The 20819-nt window shown below is 38.9% G+C and overlaps 2 protein-coding genes across 12 annotated transcripts in view; one reads left to right on the top strand and one right to left on the bottom strand.

Annotated features, from left to right (window-relative positions):
* The first annotated feature begins 299 nt into the window (after positions 1–299).
* On the top strand, positions 300–1143 carry LOC129739879 (zinc finger CCHC-type and RNA-binding motif-containing protein 1-like). The gene is made up of 3 exons (XM_055731423.1): positions 300–541; positions 599–710; positions 771–1143. Exons 1-3 carry the CDS (start codon positions 429–431, stop codon positions 1140–1142), a joined length of 597 nt encoding a protein of 198 aa, XP_055587398.1. The 5' UTR covers positions 300–428; the 3' UTR covers position 1143.
* Positions 1144–10483: 9340 nt separating this feature from the next.
* LOC129747528 (neurexin-3a) overlaps positions 10484–20819 on the bottom strand; it is a 200796-nt gene continuing 190460 nt past the window's right edge. For 4 of the 11 annotated variants that reach the window (XM_055741795.1, XM_055741812.1, XM_055741848.1 and 1 more), the window contains 7 exons: positions 16404–16551; positions 14367–15124; positions 14130–14308; positions 13896–14067; positions 13599–13831; positions 11858–12170; positions 10484–11794 (listed from right to left, as the gene is read on the bottom strand). In XM_055741795.1, coding sequence (XP_055597770.1) covers positions 10599–11794; positions 11858–12170; positions 13599–13831; positions 13896–14067; positions 14130–14308; positions 14367–15124; positions 16404–16551 — 2999 coding nt within the window. In that variant the 3' untranslated portion in view covers positions 10484–10598. The remainder of the gene's footprint in view (positions 11795–11857; positions 12171–13598; positions 13832–13895; positions 14068–14129; positions 14309–14366; positions 15125–16403; positions 16552–20819) is intronic. The other 7 variants (XM_055741819.1, XM_055741827.1, XM_055741855.1 and 4 more) reach the window with 3 other exon arrangements.

The following is a 20819-nucleotide window of genomic DNA, read 5'->3' as shown; positions in this document are numbered from 1 at the left end:
ATCTATTAAGCATGAGGATTTCGAGCGTTCGATAATTTCTACCGAAATTTTGTTATTTTTTACAAAATCCTTTTTTTAATGAACATTTACAGTTTTTACGGACCGTTCGGTAAAACTAAAAATCCATTATCAAGATTAGATTTATGTATTGAACGAACATGTTTGTCTTTTTGTTGACCGTATTTGCACTGAATTTTATGGAAATTATTTTCTCCTTTATTCTATCCGTAGGTACATTCGGGTTAAAACTTTAGTATTTATATTTTTTTTAAATAATTTTTGGTATTAACCTCTTGTGAAAAATGAGTAATAAGTTGTGTATGTGTGTTTTTATTTTGCGAGCGTGCATTTGTTTGTAAACAACCCGGCTTATCAGTTGAGAGAACTTTTTTTATAAAATATTCCTACAGGTTCGAACTATTAGCATTATGGCCAGTTCGGGTTCCTCAATCCGGAGCACCGTATACGTTTCCAATCTACCTTTCGATCTAACAAACATAGACGTGCGGAGGATATTCGAACAGTACGGTCAAATTGCAAGGTAGGTGGCGATAGAATAATGTTCTCGACTCACCATGCTCAGCACTCTCTTTTCTAGGGTAACCATACTGAAGGAACGTGAAAGTCGCAAAAGTAAAGGAGTTGCTTTCATTATGTTTGGTTCTACGAAAGAAGCTGACCAATGTTGTGCTGCCGTAAATAATACCGAAGTGAGTTCCCTTTTGGTAGTTTTCTCGTTTTGATTAATAACAACTTAAAAAATATTTTAGATGTTCGGACGCACGCTGAAGGTCAGTATTGCCAAAGACAATGGGAAGGGTGAGGAGTTCGGCAAACGGAGAGATTATCCGGATAAAAGCCGTTGTTATGAGTGCGGCGAAGAGGGACATATGAGCTACAACTGTCCCAAGAATGTTCTGGGCGACAAATCACCTCCACGGAAGGTGGGAAAGTCGAGGAACGTTGACCGAAGCAAAAGGTATGCCGACGCTGCAATTGATTCCTCGGAATGGGATTGCAATGATGGCGAGGATGATAGATTACGTAGAATTACTGAAGGACAAAATGCTTCAGCTGCTGTTAAAAGGAAGAAGTACAAACAGAGTGCGTACTTCAGTGACGATGAAGAATTGGATGATTAAATAGTAAGCACATTGAACATACTCTTCTATTTTTTTTCTTCCGAAACAACACCATTCACGGTGAAATTTATCAGCGTTCAAAATTCACAAGTCAAATATAAATTCCGTGAAAATAGTACATCATTTTCCCACAGGCAAATAATTACGAAATGCCCCAATAAGCGGAATTCGAGATTCGATTGGTTTAACCCTAATTCGCTCTTGAGTGTAAGTTTGACACTATTGGAAGTTTGGCGGCTTGAAATTTTGCATCATTGCTTTTTATGGAAGCACCCTGAAAGCCCAGACAACAAAAAACTCCACAATCAGACCTTGAGTTACAATTTGACTCTCCTCGTTTAAAATTGCTCTTGTTTCTCAACCGATTTTTACAAAATTTGTAGTTTTGAAAATGTCTTAACGCAGCGCAAATATGCTTATTAGACAATATTCAGCTACAAGACTTCAGTTTTCCGTTATTCAAAATCAAAGAGAAAAAAATTCCGAAAATTAATGCTTCGGAAAAAGACTGTAACCCACCTTTGTTGGTGTACGTGAAATCGGCAGTGTCAACAGAAAACATCAAGCTGTCAAAAATCCATTACAGCTGGTATTTGTTTTCGTTTGATTTCGAAAATTGAAACAAATTTACTTTAGTTGATCATTGTCTAGTAAATAATATGAATATTTTAACATGAATTTATGTATTATGTTGAATTGTGAAGATTTCAGATTTATTTTGCTTGGTAGATTCGCCTCTGGCTCTGATGATAACTGCAATACCGGCTGATTCTGGGCGGTCTATGTTTGCTGCTGCTAGACTGCAGTTACCCCAGCTTGAAGGTTCCGGTATTTTGAACGTTTATTCCTCGCAAATCTCATCTTCGTTCGAGTACCTATTTCCGTTTCCAGATTACAAAAGAAAAATTCTTGGAAGTAAAATTGGCGAAGTCAGATCGCGGAAGTCGGGGGAGTAAATTTTCCTAACAGACCGAAACGAACGAAATTCAAGCTCCCATACGAGTGTAGTCTCGAACTAACGTTTTTGAAGGGCAACGGGTGGGAATCCGGGACTTGGCGCAACCGAGCATCGTCACCCTAAGGCACAGCTCGAAGCAGAGTAGCTTCGATGCAGCTGAACGATTCTTGCTGTGGAGACCAACTTATAGGACCCTCCCGAACAAGAAAACTTTTCGGTTTGGGCGATTCCACCAGATCTTTGGGTTGGCCTTTTTGCACTCGGATTTGCTGCTCTTTTTCGTCATCGCCTGGAACCGATTGCAGCAAGCCTTCTGGGCACATTTCTTCTTGGGAGCGTTGTTTGCTTTGAAACGTGCCATCCAGGTGAAATTCTCCGCCTCTGTTGGAAACGGCACTGGTATTGAATCCGGAACAAGTTTCGGTTCTTCGGGATAATAAAGAGAAAAAACAGCTCGAACGCAATTTTTGCGGTATAGAAATAAACCAACCAGCTGATATTTGTTTACATCGGGAAGCACGTGCTGTCAAAATTCATGATAGTATTGGTGAGAGCGCAAGCAACACCGAATATTTTCAGAGTGTTCCACCGTCCACTTTATGGTGCACTACCAGTGGACTACTCATCCTGAAAACGAGCATGAAAACAGCAAAAAGTGCACTACCGGTAGTGCCCCGGTGCACCACCACACGAAAACAAATTCTCTATTAGTGTCCAAAAAGCTGGAAATGTAGCAGATATTGTGAGTGTTAATGAACACACCATCTACGGCTCTCCTACCCGATAGGCTTTGTCGAGCTTTCTCATCTCTCTCGTCTTCTGTTCATTCACTCTCAGTTCACACATACAACCGGGAGACGCCGCCAATTGAATACGCGTCTCCCATTCCCAGTGAAATACGACGTTGAATTCCCACAATGGCGATCCTGCCATAAGACGAACACCTGGAATTTTCTGATCCGCATTTTTTGTGTAGAGGGGAGATGTGTAGCAGATAATTGCGAGTGTTCATGAACACACCATCTATGGCTCTCCTACCCGATAGGCTTTGTCGAGTTTTCTCATCAGTCTCGTCTTCTGCTCACTCACTCTCAGTTCACACACACAACCGGGAGACGTCGCCAGTTGAATACGAGTCATCTTTGAGACAAATCGTGCGTCTCCCGGACGAGAGAGATTAGAAAGTTCGGCAAAGCCTATTGGGTAGGAGAGCCGTAGATGGTGTGTTCATTAACACTCACAATATCTGCTACACTTCCAGCTTTTTGGACACAAAGTAAAAAAAAACTACAGTTTTTTTCCGAAGCATGAATTTTCGGATTTTTTTTCTCTTAGGCTTTGAATAATTGAAAACTGAAGTCTTGTAGCTGAATATTGGGGCTTATTTTGCGACGCGAGTGACGTGACTCACGAAATTTCACTTCTTCGTCCTGACCCAAAAAAATCATTCAGAAAAGATATTTGTGTATCGATGAGCTCTGAAGACCAATAACAGCTCATTCGAACGAAAAATTTTAGGTTAGAGACGCTGTTTAAGCCAGCAAAACGATATGAAATTTCGTAAGTCACGTCACTCGCGTCGCAGAATAAGCCCCATTGTCTAATAAGCATATTTGTGCTGCGTTTAGACATTTTCAAAAGTATTAGTTTTGTAAAAATCGGTTGGGAAACAAGAGAGATATATTGGTTTTAGTCAGGAGTGTCAAATTGACACTCCAGGGATTGTAACGGGTAAACATTTCAGAGACGGATGAGGGTTAAAAATATACATATATTCATAAAAATAAAACATCATGGCGTGATATTACGTTTGGGAAATCAATTCAACCATCCTTTTTTTTTATAATTTTAATCTTTATTTCAGCAACAAAACTGCAGTTTTAGTTCTTTCTGGTTTTTTTTCTTCAAATATACATTTTTCCACTTTTTATCTTCTTTGATCGTGTTTCTTCCTATCTCGTGTTCAATATTTTCACGTTTTCTTTTTTGTTGGTTTTATTTTCAGTTTTAATTTCGTACAACTTAACCACTATATTGTATTTCTGTTTTTTGCTTTCTCCTTTTTTTTTGTTTTCTTCGGATACAACAACAAATAAAAGGTAAATCAATATCAAAAAGTAAAACAACAACTTAACAACACTAGAGGAACCAAAACAATCATCCATCTGTATATCTTTCGTTCTCTATATATAATTAATTTATGTACTGTTATTGTGTTTGCTTTTGTGTTGTAATCTTTCGCCTTTTTTTTCTCTATGTCTTGTCTTCCGCTTCCATTTGCTTTCTGATAAGTTCCGACTTATTGGTTTAATTTTTCTTATGGTAGATAATTCACGTAACATCAACTTATACTGCCTAACATGAAAAAAGTCTTTGTGGTAAATTCTGTTTGCTTGCTTGCTTGCGTGACAGCTGCAGAGTCTGCGCGGGTTGTTGTTTTTTTGTTTTCTCGAGATTATTGATTTTTAGTTTTGTAGCCGTTTTTTTTTGTTTGAAATTTGAACTGTAAATGTGATTTCACCGATTTGTTTGTCAGTTTTTATGGTTGGATGCGAGCATGCTTTAGGGTCACGAATTTTGTGTATTGTTCAAATAGATTTCGACTTTCTATATCTCATCAAATTTGCATCATCGGTGTTTCGATTATTTTTGTGTTACACTGTTGAACGCCTCCGGTAATTATCAGTAGTTATTGTTTTTTTTACTGTTTTTGGTTTTATTTATTTGCACCTATATTTTTTATACAAATTCTACAACTTAGTAAATTAAATAACATGATGTTTTTCTATCGGATTTTATTACATTGTTTCATTTTTTTAGGTTTCAGTTTGTGTACTATCATTTATACGCAAGGAGAAGGGATTTGCTTTAAGCTTTTGATGCTGCATCATATGTTGGCTATTTTTGCTTAGGAGTTGTTTCAATACTCAACCAGAGCCGCCAGGGAGGAGGGAGTTTGGTAAATTTTGTCTGTGTAGGTAAGTTTTTCTTCTTCTTTAAACTTAAAGCTTCGTTCCTTACGCAATCCATCCTTTTAACTATTATTTCTTTAGTTTGCTATTCATTTCGCCTACTCTGATAAGCTTAACTATTTATGTGTTTGGTATGCAAGTGTATGTGTATGTTTTTGGTTTACAATATGTTTTTGCTTTTCCATTTTCCTATAAGTTGTCAGTCAAATCCTTTCACGCGCCCGGTTGAATTTCTTGTTTGTTTAACAGGGCTTAATCTATGTTTAGTTTAGACTTTTTCCATCTGAGGAATAGTGTCACTTGTATGACATTGTCTCTCAAAAAATGGGGGACCGGAAACAATTCGATGTTTTTGTTTGTAAGTTCAGGGAGGCAGGGTTCGATTCAACTAATTAATTCTACAGCTTCTTCTTGATTCTATTGAGGGAATAACATAAACATTTCAAAGAGCAAGAGTTCATTTGATCTACCTATCTAAAGATGAGATAAGAGAATTCGAGTGTAAACAGGGATACTTCCTATACAAATAGATTCTGATTTGGGGGCTTTTGAATCAATGGAGAGATTTCTTTCTTTAAGGGTGTCTTCATATTTGATTCGAATAGAGAGGGAAGGGAACAAGAGATCCAGAGAGTGAAGAAAGATAGCAGAGAGCGGGAAAGTCAATTTTTAAAGTGATTTGATTGTTTCTTTCGACAGGATTTTTCTTTTGTTTCTGAACTCAGTTTGATGTCTTATTGCATAAGCTAACTTTCCGCTCACTCTCTCCTATTGTTTTGCTTTACTTCATCAAAGTCAATGTCAAGTTCGAATTTTTGTAAGTATTTCATTATTCTTGTCTTTCCTAAAGAGGCTTCTGGTATAAAAACTGATATGTTGTTCCATATAAGATTCATATTCCTAAGTCGCTCGTTTAGATGCATTCTCAACTCTCTTGGTTTGTATGTTTTAATTTGATAGTATAGTTGTTTTGGCTGTAGGAAAGAAAATCTAAAATACTTATAAAAACAAGTTAATGAAGTTGAGTGGTTTGTAACTAAAGAGATTCTGGTATTCTATCATTTTGCTCTCTAATTGAAATCTGTAACAAAAGCCTTTTTTTTAATGCTTCAGTTCATGACTATGACCATCTTTTATATAGCCAAAAATGATAAAACGTGCTTACAGTATGCAAACCAAGTTTTTCCACTGCTTACCAATTAAAAAGGATCCGGAAGGTTGTCAAGCCGATGCCATGGAAGGTCGTCAAACCGGAAAGCCAAGTGGATATCGTCGGACTGGGACCAACCGGAGGCGTCAGGCCTCACGAAAGCCAGCGAGGTGGAAGGAAAGTTTCGAGCCGCAGGAAGAGCGTCGAGACTAGAGCCAGGGAAGGTCGTTGTGCCAGATTCATTGGGAAACCACTGGAAGGTCGTCGAACCAGTGCCATAGAAGGTCGTCGAGCTGCAACAAGAAGGACTAGAGCGTCGTGCAAATGAAGGCGACGATTGAGATCCGGTGCGACCGTTGAAGAGGAGCAGCCCCATTACCAGAAGCCACCGGAGGCAGTTAGAAGACTGCAGGAAGGCGTATTGAGATTCTCTCATCAAAGCAATCGTTGAGATGAATAACATCACACACATAGTGGTGTTTATCAGGAGTAAACAAATTATGATATGAACCATGAAAATGGTGAAATGATGAAAGTGGATGAAATTCTATAATCAGGTTCCAAGTTCAACCACACGAGAATGAACCCGCTGCCCGAAATGCTTCGTCAACAGATACTCTGAGTTAAGCTATCGAGGAGCTTTTCAAAGTGAAAAATGCGGAGTGCGAAATCGTCTTAAAAAAAGACTTGAAGATTGAAGTGAGCCAAAGACAACTTTTCATGGGCCTGTGATGACTGGAATAAGGTGATTGGGTCAAACGGATCGAAATTTATAATATTTGGGTCTTATGGTATCACAAGAAAATGGCGACTAATTAGTGAATGTTAGAAAAAAGGAGTGTTTGAAGCCACGACTCCATGTGAGTATCTTCAAAAACATTCATTTTTGAACCAACTGAGTATGTCTGAATTTCTTTTACAGGTAGAGTCTTGGTGTGGGGATTAATTACTACATCCTGTGTTGTAGAACTTGAGTTCATCGATAATATCGTAACCAAGGTGATTATTTTGGACATTTAGAAAAGAAAAACTATCAGTTCCTGCATAAAAAGTTATTGTTAGGATGCCGTTATACATTACAACAAAAAAAGATTTGTGAAAAATAGTTTTGCAGTGGTTCAAGTAAAAGTGTATCAGGTGTTCAAACAAATTTCCTTGGAGGCCCAGCATTAAAACAAACTAACAAGCATTCAGCAATTGTGGCAGGTAAGATCAAGCGAAAGGAACACAATCAATTTAAAACAAACAAAAAAATATTTCAAATGATTGGTCACGTTTGAAGAATATTTGACTTATGAGCAGACTGCAGTTTTTAATGAAAAAAAAAAAAAGATTGTAACCAGTGATGGTTTGAATCATTTGACTTAATTTTGAATCATTTGCTTATAACTTCTTTTGAAAACATTTTTCCCAGAAATGATGTTCTAAACTTTAGTAGAACTAGATCTTAGCTGCAACTTTTGTGACCAACACAAACCTGTATCTCTTATGCCTTATGAATGAGAAATCGAAAAGTTTAAATTTTTGAGCAATGATCGTAATCACAATCATTTGGATTAGCGGGTTGGATTAAATCCTACAATTCATACCACATTGAAGATACATATTTATGACATACAAGAAAGTTGTAGCTTAGATCTGTATCTACTAAAGTTTAGAACATCATTTCATGGAAAAATGTTTTCAAAAGAAGTTATAACCAAATGATTCAAAAATAAGTCAAATGATTCAAACCATCACTGATTGTAACATTTACTTTCTTCGTTTTCCAAATTTCGGTATCGTAATTCAAAGTTATTTTTTTTCGAAAACATTTCTGATCTATCCAATTGTAACAATTTCTAACATTCCTTGTTAGACCTGTTCCCTAGAGTATTTCAAGTCATTCGTAGGGAATCTCAGTTTAGAGTTGAGAAATAAGTCGTAGAGGAACCATGAAAGCACACAAAAGAAATCCTGTTTGCAGTCATGTTTAGTTGTGTGTTTGTGTTCGTGTGCTTGTGTGTATGTTATGTCTGTGTTTTCATGGAGAACTGTTATTGTGTGTGTATGTTTAAGTACTCATGGATACTTGGTCTGGGCTTAAGGACATTTACGATTTATTGTTCAATTTCAAGTTGTTCTTTTTACAATTTTTTTTTCACATAGGGAAGTATTACTTTACTGAGTGTGTTTGTGTTCTATCGTTTTTCTTGCAGTATGTTTCGAATGCCATCGATCTTTTTGTTCTTTTTTGAGAAGATAAAATAGCAGAGTTTTGGTTTGCTTCTGTCCAATTTATTTTTTTGCGAGTGTAAAAGTTGTGTGTGCTCTTTCATTAGTAAGTAACGGAGTTTTTTTTTATGTTTCTCATTCAAGTGCAAGAAGAAGATATTCATTTCTGGCAAAAAGAAACAAACAGTTTAATTTATGTGGTGACCTTAGTTTTGAGTTGAATAGTTGTTAACGTTTGAATTTGAAAGTTTCGTGTATTCAAATTGTCGGTAGGGTCGCTCTCGATAGAATAAAATGATCCTCTTAAGTGGTCGGTTCAAGTTTTTTTTTGTATTCTTGGAAAAAAATATTGCAGAGAAGATTGTTTGCTTCCGATACAAAAACTTATTCTTCCGAAATAGTTTTCTGGCTTGAGTTGGTAGTCAAAATAATCCGGCGGTTTCAAGTTTATGTTTTTCGATTTTTTTTTTCGTTTAGATTTTACTTACACATTGGTTGGTCGTAAGTCTCAAGAAATTTTAGAATTTGGGATTTCGTGTTGGCTTAAAGTGTTAGTGATTGTGTAAATATGTTGTTCTAGCTTTTTCTTATTTTCTGTAGAAACAAAGGCGGGAAGTTAATTTTTCTCCAATCCAAAACATAATTAACTAACTATGATTCTTAGAACATAAAAAAGAACAAACTTGAACGATATTTTTATCATAGATCGATTAAACTAGAACACTTGCCATGCCAGTTTGATTTTCACATTGAAGAAACTGGTAGCTTTATCGAGTTATTTTTCGTATCAAGTTCAATTAAAAATACGGTAGTTTTTGTTTTGCGTTTTTTGACGATTTTTGTTTTGTTTCGCTTAGTCTTAGTATTCTTAAATTTGTGCTCAAAAACAATTTGCTTGCTTAAAGATTTGATCTGGTTGTGATGTCCAGTTTTTTTTGGTATTTCAAAGATATTTTACAAGTGTAGTTCCTCTTCGTAAACTGCTCTGTACTAATCTCAAACTCACATGTGTCACGATTGGACACCTCAATCAATCAATCAATCATCGTCCGCAAATTTCAACGATAGGTTTTTACTTTGGTTATAGGAAAAAATCATCTCGCGGTGCAACATTTCACCAAAACGATTTGCGCCTAGCGACAGTTGTTTTTTTTGTTTGTTTAAATTCTTTTCAAACACCTTTTTGGAAAAGATGCGTCCAACAAAGAGTCACGGGGATTGTTGTTTTACAATGTTATTTTTTTTTCTTTTATTAAATTCGATTCCGTTTTCGGAGAGTTGAACATTTCTGCTGAATTTACCGAGCGAAAGAGTGAGAGAACTTTAATAATGAGAAGAAATAACATCCATTAAAGTCGAAGAAAAACAGTTTCGGTTACAATCTAAACAATGTCCATCTGTATTTTAGTTTTAAGTATTTTTCCTTACTTTTTTTTTGGCTCGGACGCTTGCAAGAGGCCAACCGCAATAACAAGTGTGCTTGTGTTTGTTTGTTTTCTTTCGGTAGCGTTTCAAATTTCATTCCATAATAAGGATTTCGCTTATGGGTTCCTTGCATTGCAAAGACTGTTTCTATGATGGCTGCGCGTTTTTTGAACACCTATATTTCACTTCTTCACTGTTTGGATTTTCCTCATATGCACTACAATCATTCGAACCTTGCTTTCGTTTGTACCCATTTTAATTTCTCAGTTTGTCTCTTTGTGTCTTTGTTGTCTTTTTTTTTCTTTTCTATTTACATTGTTTGCTTATATGCTAGTTGAATTTTTCTTCTGCTTCCATATTTTGGTTTGCTTTCTTCATTCTCAGTTTTAAGCCAAACTGTTCATCGGGGTCGCTTCTTATTTGGTAGGGTCCGTTGATAAACCTAGTTACGGCTTAGATTATCTGTCCATTATTTTTATTTCATCACAATCGTCTTTATTAGTATGATTAAGAGTAGTCAATGATGAATATAAATAAGTAAGGTGTGTTGTGGATGTGTGTAAGTTGGTGAAAGTGGGTTTTCACCATTACAGTTGTTTTCGCAGTGAAGAGATAAATATCATTTCTCTTATCTGATGCGCTCGTGTGTATTTGTTTTGTGTTTATCTTACTTTGCTTTGAGTTTCTGAGAGTGGTAGTGTTTTTTTTAGTAGTGTGCCCTTCGCGTTTTAGCTCATTTAGACGTACCATTCTTTTATGTCTTTGGAGTTTCGATTCTTGGATTTCTGTGATTGACCCATTCCACTGGATTGCATGCTGCCCCTATCGCTTCCACTGTATCCCATGTTTCCACCGCCGCCCATGCCCATATTTCCCCCTCCACCTCCTCCCATACCTCCGCCACCACCACCTCCTCCTCCATTGTTTCCTCCCATTCCGTTGCCTCCGTTGTGATAGTGTCGCAAAGATCCATTCAACGGTAGCGTACTTCCGCCATTGTGATGACCATTTCCTGCCATGGCACCTCCACCATTTCCGTTGCCATTGTAGTGTGGAGGTTGCTGGTGATGCGGTTGCTGTTGGTGTGTGTTGTAATGGGAGTTGTGTGCATTGGCGTGTGCTCCTCCCAACAGAGCTGCACTGGGTCCCTGTCCGTAGAGTCCACTCTTGTCGTGTTCCGTTTTGTACGATCGATCCCCGTTGGACTTGATCCACAACACAAGTAAAATGACTAGAATCACTGCTATCAATGCACCTGCTACGATTCCGATGATCATTGCCGTTCGTTCCTCTGCTTCCGAATTGATTCGTCCACTCTTATGTTTGGGTACCCTTGTCGGTGAATATGCCGGCGGATGATTAAATGGAGGTTCTGGTTCTGGATTTGGAGGCTCCATGACCTTCACTGGCGGTGGTCTTCTACCACCACTCGGCTTCTCATCGGTTTCAACATCATCGTCATCCGGTTCAGGTCGTCTAACATCGATAACCTCATCGTCTTCGGTTGTCGATGGTGTTTGAGGATACGTCGTTTCTCGAATATGATCCCTATCTCGATCGCGGTAGCTAACCGTCGTTTCTGAAGGTGTTTGTTGCTGTGTAGTCGAACCATAGGTGCTAGAGCCAGCCGTCGACCCTGTAGTGAAGGTCGTCCTACTGCTAGTTCCACCAGTCGTTCCACTCGTACTGCCCGTAGTGGTACCCATCGAAACAGTTGTTCCATAGCTGGTTGAACTACTTCCTCCACTACTGCTACTGCTACCGTAGCTACTACTGCTTCCATATGCCGTCGTTCCACTGCTGGTCGTATCTATCTCCCGAGTTGTTTCGCTCGGTTGATACGTATCCGATCGACCCTGTGTCGTCAGCGTAGTCGTTCCGTCCGTTTTCCTATCGAAGTCGATCGTGGTGTACGTCATCTCGGGACTCGTTTCTGAAATAAATTACATTAATGAACATGACCTAACCTAACCTATATGACTGCCACCCGACTAACCTGAGCTCTTGGCCGTCGACGTGGTAAACACCTCCGTTACTTCACCCGAACCTGACCCATGTATGCAGTCCTCATCGTCGCACAGCTTTCCGTCGTCCTTCTTGCGGCCACCTTTGCCACCCTGTGGAGTCGTTTGCTTTGTCGGTGGCACGTAGACCGGCGTAATGAGATCATCGCCGCTCCCGTTCTCGAAGGGCGGTGTGCACTCATCCTCGTCGTCTCCCCGGCAGCCAGATCCTGCTCCGCTGAAGATCAGATCGTCCATCACACCCGGATAGCCGCTTGCCGGTGTCTTGAAAGCATCCGAAGAATTCTTTAATTAACATTCACGATAGCGCCACGGTTCGATCAGCCGGGGTGAGACAGACGAACCGTGCCCATTAGAAATACATTCATATTGGTACAATGTGTGGAAAATGAGAGGTTACGCGATAGTGTGAGATATTCGATAGATAAGCGAAAGGAGGAAGAGTGATAGTGTGCGCGATTCACAAGGCGTATTTGGAAGGGAAGATGTGCGTTAAAAGATGATAAAACCTATTGTTTAAACACTACAAATGAGTTTTGTAAACCATACGGCAATGAAGCTGTGAATGAATTGAAATTCCTGAAAAAATCGAAACTCTTACTGTTTGAGGATTTTCAGTTCATTCATAAGACGCTGTTTTTGACTTTAAAACCAAACAAATGGAATGGTAATGAGTTTTGTGTGCATGATTAGAAGGAGTTTCATGGGACTTGTGTTGAGTGCTATTGTTTGTTTTGTGCTGTGCTTCGAAGAATTTATAATTAATTTTTTGATTCTCGTTGTGTGCGTGTGTTTCCGTAGGTTTTTTGGTGTGTAGCTGTTCGAAATTTGTTATTGTTGTAGGTTGAGCTGACGTGAGGTTTCTTGGGTTTTATAGCATTGAAAACGTGGGGTGAAATTCGGAAGGGGTTTTTAATTGACGAAAGTTGATTGCAGCTGGTTTACAAATTATAAATAAAAAACAATCATGCAACTTAGTTTCTTTTATCTGTTCTTTTATTACTCTCAGCTGGTTTTTCTTCGGTTAGAATTTTTCTAAAACAACACAAAAGCAGAAATATATACAGAAATCAAATGTGCTTGAATATTGTTCTTTAACTTTGAAGCGGTCTAAATAAACAGATGTTTTTCGTTGGGGTTTGTCGACTTTTGTCATCATTTTTTCCGGAATGTGGGTCGTCGAAACAGCTCTATATTGAAAGTTATTTAACCCGTTTGTGTGCAAAAAGTTAGAAATCTGTGCAGAATACGAGAACACACTCATCTAATCGATAAAGGTTTTACTGAATCACTCGCAAACAGGACAGCACAAAACAAACATTTAGAACGTTTTGAAAAAGAAAATCAAATAATTGAAAAATTACAATTTAGCATGATATTCATGTTGTGCCATCGTAGTGTGAACGTTGTTAGCTCAAAATGGAAGCCACAGTATTCGCTAAATTCAACTGGTAATAACGTTAAGATTTAATACTATACAAAAAATCAAAATTGTTTCACAGCTAGGTTCGAAACTTGTGTTGAAAGTTTCCACTCGATGGCACAAACTTCTGAACAAAACGATCAGAAATCAAGGGTTTTCTTCGAAAGAAAAAAAAAAACAATCAATAGATATTAAGAAGTTCAAGAGAATTTAAAAAAGAAAAAAACGAGCGATTTGTTTGTCATTGATATTTTTTGGTTGAAAAATTGCTTTTTGTTTAAAATTCTAACCTGCTGCATTCTTTGGTCATTTCTATCTAAAACGCCAGTTACCAATTGCACATCACCCCGCACGTTAATGTGCGGGTCACGTTCAGCCGCCAGGTCCAGCACCCGGAGTCGATTGACGGACAGTCCGGCAATGACCCCACCGAAGGGGCGCTCGATACGCGATCGGCCATTGCGCGAGATCTTACCGCCAACCTGAATGTTAGCCATCGAGGTGAACACGGTTGATTGATGGCCTGTGGGTTGGAAAAAAACCTATGTTAGCTTTGAACCCACTTCAAGAAGTTAGCACTTGGTTACCCGAGGGAAATAGTGTTTGGACGTTGTAGTCATCAATCTGGAGTGACGCATTAGCCCCGGACCGAGTAAATCGTACAACGTGATAATTATTGTCATTAACCTTGACACCAATTTCGCCCAACGGAAGATCGTTCGAACCAACGTTATAGACCATGAACACATTTCCTTCGACCTGGTGATGAAAAAAATAATTTAAAAATAATTCTAAACAGTACATTGATAAATTATAATTACAATTTCCATTTCAATGTAATCCTGTGTCGTGGAGCTTTCAATTCGTAGAAGCACAGCATCTGTTTTGGTAGTCACGAATCCAAGAGCAATGTTATCTTCCTCAGTGTCCGGTTGCCGACCGGGTGGAAAGCTGTACTGAATCAACCCTTTGTTGTTTCCAAACTCGTAAGAAATAGATTCTAGGGAAAAAACAATGTTAAAATCAATGATAACTTATTCCACAGGACGAAGACATACCGTCATAACAAGTTGGTCCAGTAAACGAGGTCATGTCACATTCACAGGCGTAGGCGTTCCATTGCTGCACACAAACCCCCCGATTGGCACAGGCATTCTGGCTACACTTGGTCGGTCCCTCACAGCCGGACACCACCAGCGAAGATGGCACCACAGCGTCCTCTGTCAAACTGGGTGAAGTATCCGCCAAATCTACCGATGCCATGCAACCTTCGAAGCCGATCCTCGATGCGATGCTCGACGGTAGTCTTGTATACATATCCTTGAATACACCTCCCACATACAGAATTCCTTCCAACTCCAGGTGCATATTGTTGCCGCTTGCCGTGTAGATCTCGATCGATTCATCCACCGCCAAAGTGTGTGTCTTGGGTCCCGGCCGTCGAATGCTAACCGAATGCCAGCGGTTGTCGTTCATGTGAATCCTTGCCTTGTCACGGATGGTAATCGGTCCATCACCCAAATCGAACACATAGTGGATGTGTCCATTGACCAGCTCCACGGCCAGGAAGTCGTTTCGTTTGCCTCCGTTGTAGAACAGCAACCCGTTCGGTTCGAGCGTTTTAAATCGGAAGTCAATGAAAACGGACGAGTAGGCCTTCAGCATCGGAAGACCTACGTACGAGTGCTTTGAGCGGTAAGTTGCCGGTTGATAGGGAGATCCGGGTGGGGAATTCACGAACCGGGCCGTCAACTTGAAGGATGTTGTCGGCAGAGCTGATAGTTCCGGTCCAAGCGTTTTTACCAAATCGACGTAACTGTGGGAAAGAAATGTAATTAGACTTTATCGGAATTTGTAAATCGAATGGCTAGCAAACGCATGCTAAAGTTGCGATTCCAAGTTTCGGTCTAATTTGCGACAAAACGCTTAGAAAGATTAGGAAACACAATTCAAATTAGTGATCCTAAATCTTATACATAAAGATGAGTCAGCTTGAAATTTGGTGTAGTAATGTCATTGGACACGAGAAAGGTCGTGGTAATAGTTTTGGACCCCTCCCACCCAAGAAAAGGGCCCCTCCAATACAACTTTTGTTTTTATTCCTCACGAACCAAAAGTCGTGGCACCCATTTTGTTTTCCTTTGGCGGGGTTGTTTTCACCATCATTATGGACCAGGCATTAGGAACGACTAAAGAGGCTACATAAACAAAGAGGCGTCATGTTTCGATTGGAATTTTGGAATAACTGACAGTGTCATTCCAATCGAGCAAAACCAAGTAGTCTTAAAGGCAGCCGGACAGCAGGGTTGCAAACTTTTTTTTTGGAAGGAATCAGCCGGCACTTTTTTGAATGTAGTCTCTTTAGAAACGACCACCCCGAGTTTACGTGTACTGGATAGCGAATCGAAGCTAGCTAAGCATTACAAATTTGAAAGGGAAAATTTTGGTGGGGTATTTTTGTTCCTTCTGCTGTGGTTCCAGTACAAAATATTTGGATGCAATAATGATCCTACATTTTGGATTAAAGAACACAACTATCCTGTTAGGAATATATTTACTAGAATTTGCTTGGAATAAATGTTTTCTATGTGCGAAATAGTTTTGGCTCCCAAATCCCTTCCACAAAAAGGTTAAGGCCTGCGGTTACTTCAATCTCAATGTTGACTTTTAAAACTTCAATTAACAATCCATGAAATTCAGTTTGGAAACCTACGTTATGGTGGCAGAAATTTGGCCAATCTGCATTACCAGCAAAATATATCACGGTTTGAATGGAGTTTACAGTAGACTTTCCGAAAACAGATAAATTAATCGACCTTTCATTAGATCTCCTGAATTTTGTTATTACTCTCTGGAGCCACCATTAACAAAAAAGTGACAGAAATAAATTGTTTCATAAAAGTTTATTCAGTTGTTTTTTCGTTATCGATTCGATTTTAATCGTTTAACATTTTCATATCATTAGTAACTTAATATTTTACGTTCTATGATCCAAGCATCGTTTCTACTCTCTGGAGCCACAAGCAACAAAACCGAAAAGCCAACGAATTTTTACTTCACTTTACTTTTTCCGTTCAAGTTTCAGGGCTACTCACCGGTGACCATTGTACACGAATCCCTGCAGCTGACCGACGAAGTTGGGCATCGCCGCCGTCATCTGGATTTCCTCCTCCGCATGAAACAACCCACCCAGATGCAGAGACTTCACCTCCAGGGTGCTGTGTCGGCCCAGGATTGCTTCCGCTAGTTTTTTTTGTTGTCGTTGGAGCGCATTTCGATATCGTTGTTGTTTTTGGTAAGTGATGCGATGTGTATGCATGTGAGTGTTGATGTTGTATGTGTGATGCATTTTATCGAGTGGATAATGTGTGTGTGTGCACGTGACAAGTTTAGATTGATTGTTTTCGATTTCGAACCGAACGAGCGGTTTTGTTTGCAAATTGCGATGCGATGTTGAGTTGTTTTTTTTCCGTTGCAGCATCATCGAACGTCGCGCGAATACATATGGTTTTGTTGATGGGGGTACATTGATGATGTGGACACAATGACGAAATACAATGGATTGTTGTTGTTGTTGTGCGGGATGAAGAGAAGAACAAGAGAGAATAAGAAGAGAAAGAAGAAGAGGACACATTCTAGTAAAAAACGATTGGTTTCGTTTCTCTCTCCTCTCGGTTGTGTAATTGTGATGCGAGAGCTGATGCTAGTTTTTTTTAATTGTTGGTTATAATAGAATATAAAAGTATACTTGGACTGTATTGTTAAATATATATGTAGGCAATCTTGAAAACAGGGGAGCATTTTTTTTTTGTTTCGGTTGCTATTGTTCTGTTTGATTCAGCCGGATCGGGTGAAGAAGTGGGTGGTGATGGTGGGAGGATGAATAAGATTGGTTACGGTGGACTTTTGAAACGCCATATATCTGAAATTTGTCTATGTTTGAAAAAAATTCATTTCAAATGTGCTGCATAACAATACATGCAATACATAATATTCAGAAGGAAAGCATCTAGGAAAGTGGAAGTTATACATTGAAATCTCGCTAAGTTGTGTTAAAGTTCATATCTTCATATTAAAATGAAGTGTATAAATATTAACTTTTTTCCATTTTATTTCAGTTAATGTCCCAAAAACGCCAAAAATGATACCAAGGAGCCATCCGTTTTTGGATATCGTTGGTTTCATTAAAAAGTCTCAGTAGCGGAAACTGTGATTAAATCAATCCATGCAATATGTTTATTATTCTAGAATGAAACACCACTTGGTTATCAAACGGGTAGAGGAAATCTACAGCTACCATCTCGTTACGAGCGCATGAAATGTGGTTTAACCTACTTCTCAAGAATCAAAATTGTTTCGGAAACCGAGAAAAGAGAATCCAATTTGTGCAATCAACTTTAGCATGAAAACACCTTCTTGAATCGAAACTTAGAACGTTTTGACCCTTGCTCAGCAAGGCAAACTGATTCAACTGGCTAGAGAGTCGCTGGCAAGTCGCCGCTAACTGGGAATATTGGGACTAAGCGAAATCTGTTGGTTCAACACTGAAGACTAAACAACGTGATTGGATAAATTCCTGACGTTTGGAGCTTCCAACCTAGGGCATATTCGAAGAACAGTGATCTGACATCAAAATATCTTTTATCAAGACTAACCATGAAACTCTTGATAAATAAAACGTCGATACAAGGACATTAAGTTAGTGACTTTTCAAAAAGGCTTCGTTAAAAAAGAAAAGGATTATAAGATTGGTCTCAGCCCCGATTGATTTCACCGAAGAGATTTCAAGATGGTCCACAGAAACTTTAATTGCTGTTGTGTATGAATAATTGAACGACAGTCGCTTAAGACCGGAAATGTAAACAATTTTTGATGGTTGCACTTATCAAGTACACCATATTGTTTTTTAGAACAATTGTTGTGCACGTGTAAAAAAAATGTTTGAAAAAAAAGGTCAGACTATCATGGAGATTCATTTCATCAGAAAAACGGTAACTTTCTTTTCTCCGTAGTGTTTGCGTGATTAGAAACCGATCAGCTGCCGGTTTTTCCACCGTTCTCTGGTTCTCCATACCTTAATCTTATATTATGTATTATCAAATAATTGTTCTTACATTACAGACGCAACCTTGTCAATGGCCACTTCGGAGAAAAAGTCCAGGCGCTCCTAAGCGCTAGAGATGAAAATTGAAATCCTCGACTGCCTTGCTTAAGACGAAACTTAGGCAGTGGTTAACAGAAAGTTCGCACTGAATTACGCTTTAGTGAAACGAAAAAAAGAATCCGTGATGCAATGGCAACTGGAACTGATATGTCGGCTAAAAATCGTTCCATAGTCGAAAAAAATGGAAAAGGCACTTGTTTGTGGATCGAGGAACATAACCTAAAGAGGGTTCCTGTTGTTCATCCAACAGTAGCCATCTTCGAGTGACTGAATCAAGTCGTTTAACGCTAGTGCCGGTTGGTTCGCTGGTTTTCTTGAGCGATGTTCTCTCCATAATATAAAGCTCCGGGAACAAAGCGCTTCAGCAGATGAAACCGCTGCAAGAAATTATCCAACAGAATTGGCTTCCATAATTTGGGAGGGAGGCTTCAATGCCCACCAGATTTTTAACGCATGTGAATCGGGTCTGTTCTGGAAACGCATACCGACCAGAACGCGGATTTAAAGCTGCGAAGGAAAGACTGTCGCTCTCTTTTTTTAGCTAATGCATCGGGAGACCATCTTTTTAAGCCACTTCTGATCAATCGTTCTTTGCGTCCTCGTACCTTGAAGAGCATGGATTTTGATCAGCTTCCGGTACATTGACTAACTAACCAAAAACCAGGGATCACGCAAACCGATTTTAGACAGTGGTTCGAAGAAATGTTCCTCAAGTCAAGAGACAAATCACTCACTCGAATGTGAAAGTGGTGTTTTTACCATCAAACACAACATTGTTGATCTAGCCCCTTGACCAGGGCATCATTGCAAGCTTCAAGAAGCTGTACATAGGCAGGACGATGCGATTTATTTAGAAAATGATAAAAAAAGCATCCGACATTGACCGTTCAAGAAGAATCTTTCACTATGAAAGAATGCTTGGAGCAAATTGGAGCGGTTCTACTAGACACCAGACCATCAACTCTTAAGGCTTGATGGCGTTCTCGACCGAATTTCAGCATGTAAACCACAGGTCGGAAATCATTTTCCTGGTTTATGTCATCGGTGGTGAAGGTTTCGACGATATGCCTGAAGAGGATGTTTTTGAATTGTTACAGGAACCAGTTCTTGAGGATGAGGATCTAAAAGAGATGTTACAAAACTGATCCAGAAGAAATCGCTGATGAAGAAAACTATTTTTTAGAAAACGATTCTGTCCCAAAAAGAGCTAAGGCGTTCTATAAAGATGTTCAATATTGCATGGCAAGGTACAGGGAACTTCGAAAACCATGAACAATTGATAAGTTGTCATGAAAATTTCCTTTTTTTTTCTATAAATAAGCTGTAGTTAGCTGTGCTAAGCTATCATGAAAACAACTAAAATTGATTTCAAAACGCCTCCGTACCAATCTCAACGATCATATATGGATAGATGTAGGATGGATGCGAATTCAAAACGAGTGGGAGTTGGATCGAAACTGATTGTGAACATAAGGCCGAACAAAGTGTTTCACATCAGCACATGATGCACTAGAAAGCTTGCGAACATTGTGGTTTTTTTTCATCATCAGGTGTCTGCTGTTCAAAGTAACAAACTAAACGGGAGTTCGGGGGGAGTGGTTGGTGACTAATTTGAAGGACTGATGAGAGAAGAAATGGCGTTCTGAATGGGGAAGCTCACGATTGGTGATTTCAGACAGTTTCGATGTGATGATAGAGGGGTGTCAGCGGTGAGGGAAAATCAAACAATCTATTCACAGCCAAAAAGCATGGTGCTCTTATTACTTTTTTAGATTTTTTTTTCATTTGCTACAGTTTGCCAAACATTTCTGGTCGGAAACTAATTTTTCGCCTCTGATTGCTTCTGATTTCAATCGCCATATCATCATAACAATAATAATAAACGGTGAAAATGGTGTCGACGAGTGCTGATTTTTGCTTGAATCTATTTTTTTCAGCTAAACTTTCAGATGCTAGAGCAAATACTATAAAACGGTGCTTTCATTTGAACGTTTATAAATATTTTTTTATTGGTTGGAAGTGAGGGTTGTGAGGGGAGTTGTGTGCGAGTCAGTGCGGTCAGTGAATATAAAAAAATATAGACGGGATCTAATTTTGCACGCGAACAGCATTTTTTCGGTTTGTGAGTGCAGGTGGTGCCCATTTTTCTTCAATCTAATCTATTAGTAACGGTGCACGAAAGCTGATAATATTATGGGGAATCAAATCTCGGTAATTTGAAACATTAGCCTGATTTGGAACATCCATCGTCTTGTTTTATTCGAACTGATGATTGGCAGTGCTGCCAGATGATTTACCTAGATTTGATTGAACAGATTGCATTTTTTAAACGAATGAAAATGTGAAT

The sequence above is a fragment of the Uranotaenia lowii genome, chromosome 1, assembly GCF_029784155.1.
Source record: "Uranotaenia lowii strain MFRU-FL chromosome 1, ASM2978415v1, whole genome shotgun sequence".
Classification (NCBI taxonomy): domain Eukaryota; kingdom Metazoa; phylum Arthropoda; class Insecta; order Diptera; family Culicidae; genus Uranotaenia; species Uranotaenia lowii.
The sequence above is the reverse complement of the archived record's forward strand: the minus strand, read 5'-3'. Positions and strand labels throughout refer to the sequence as shown.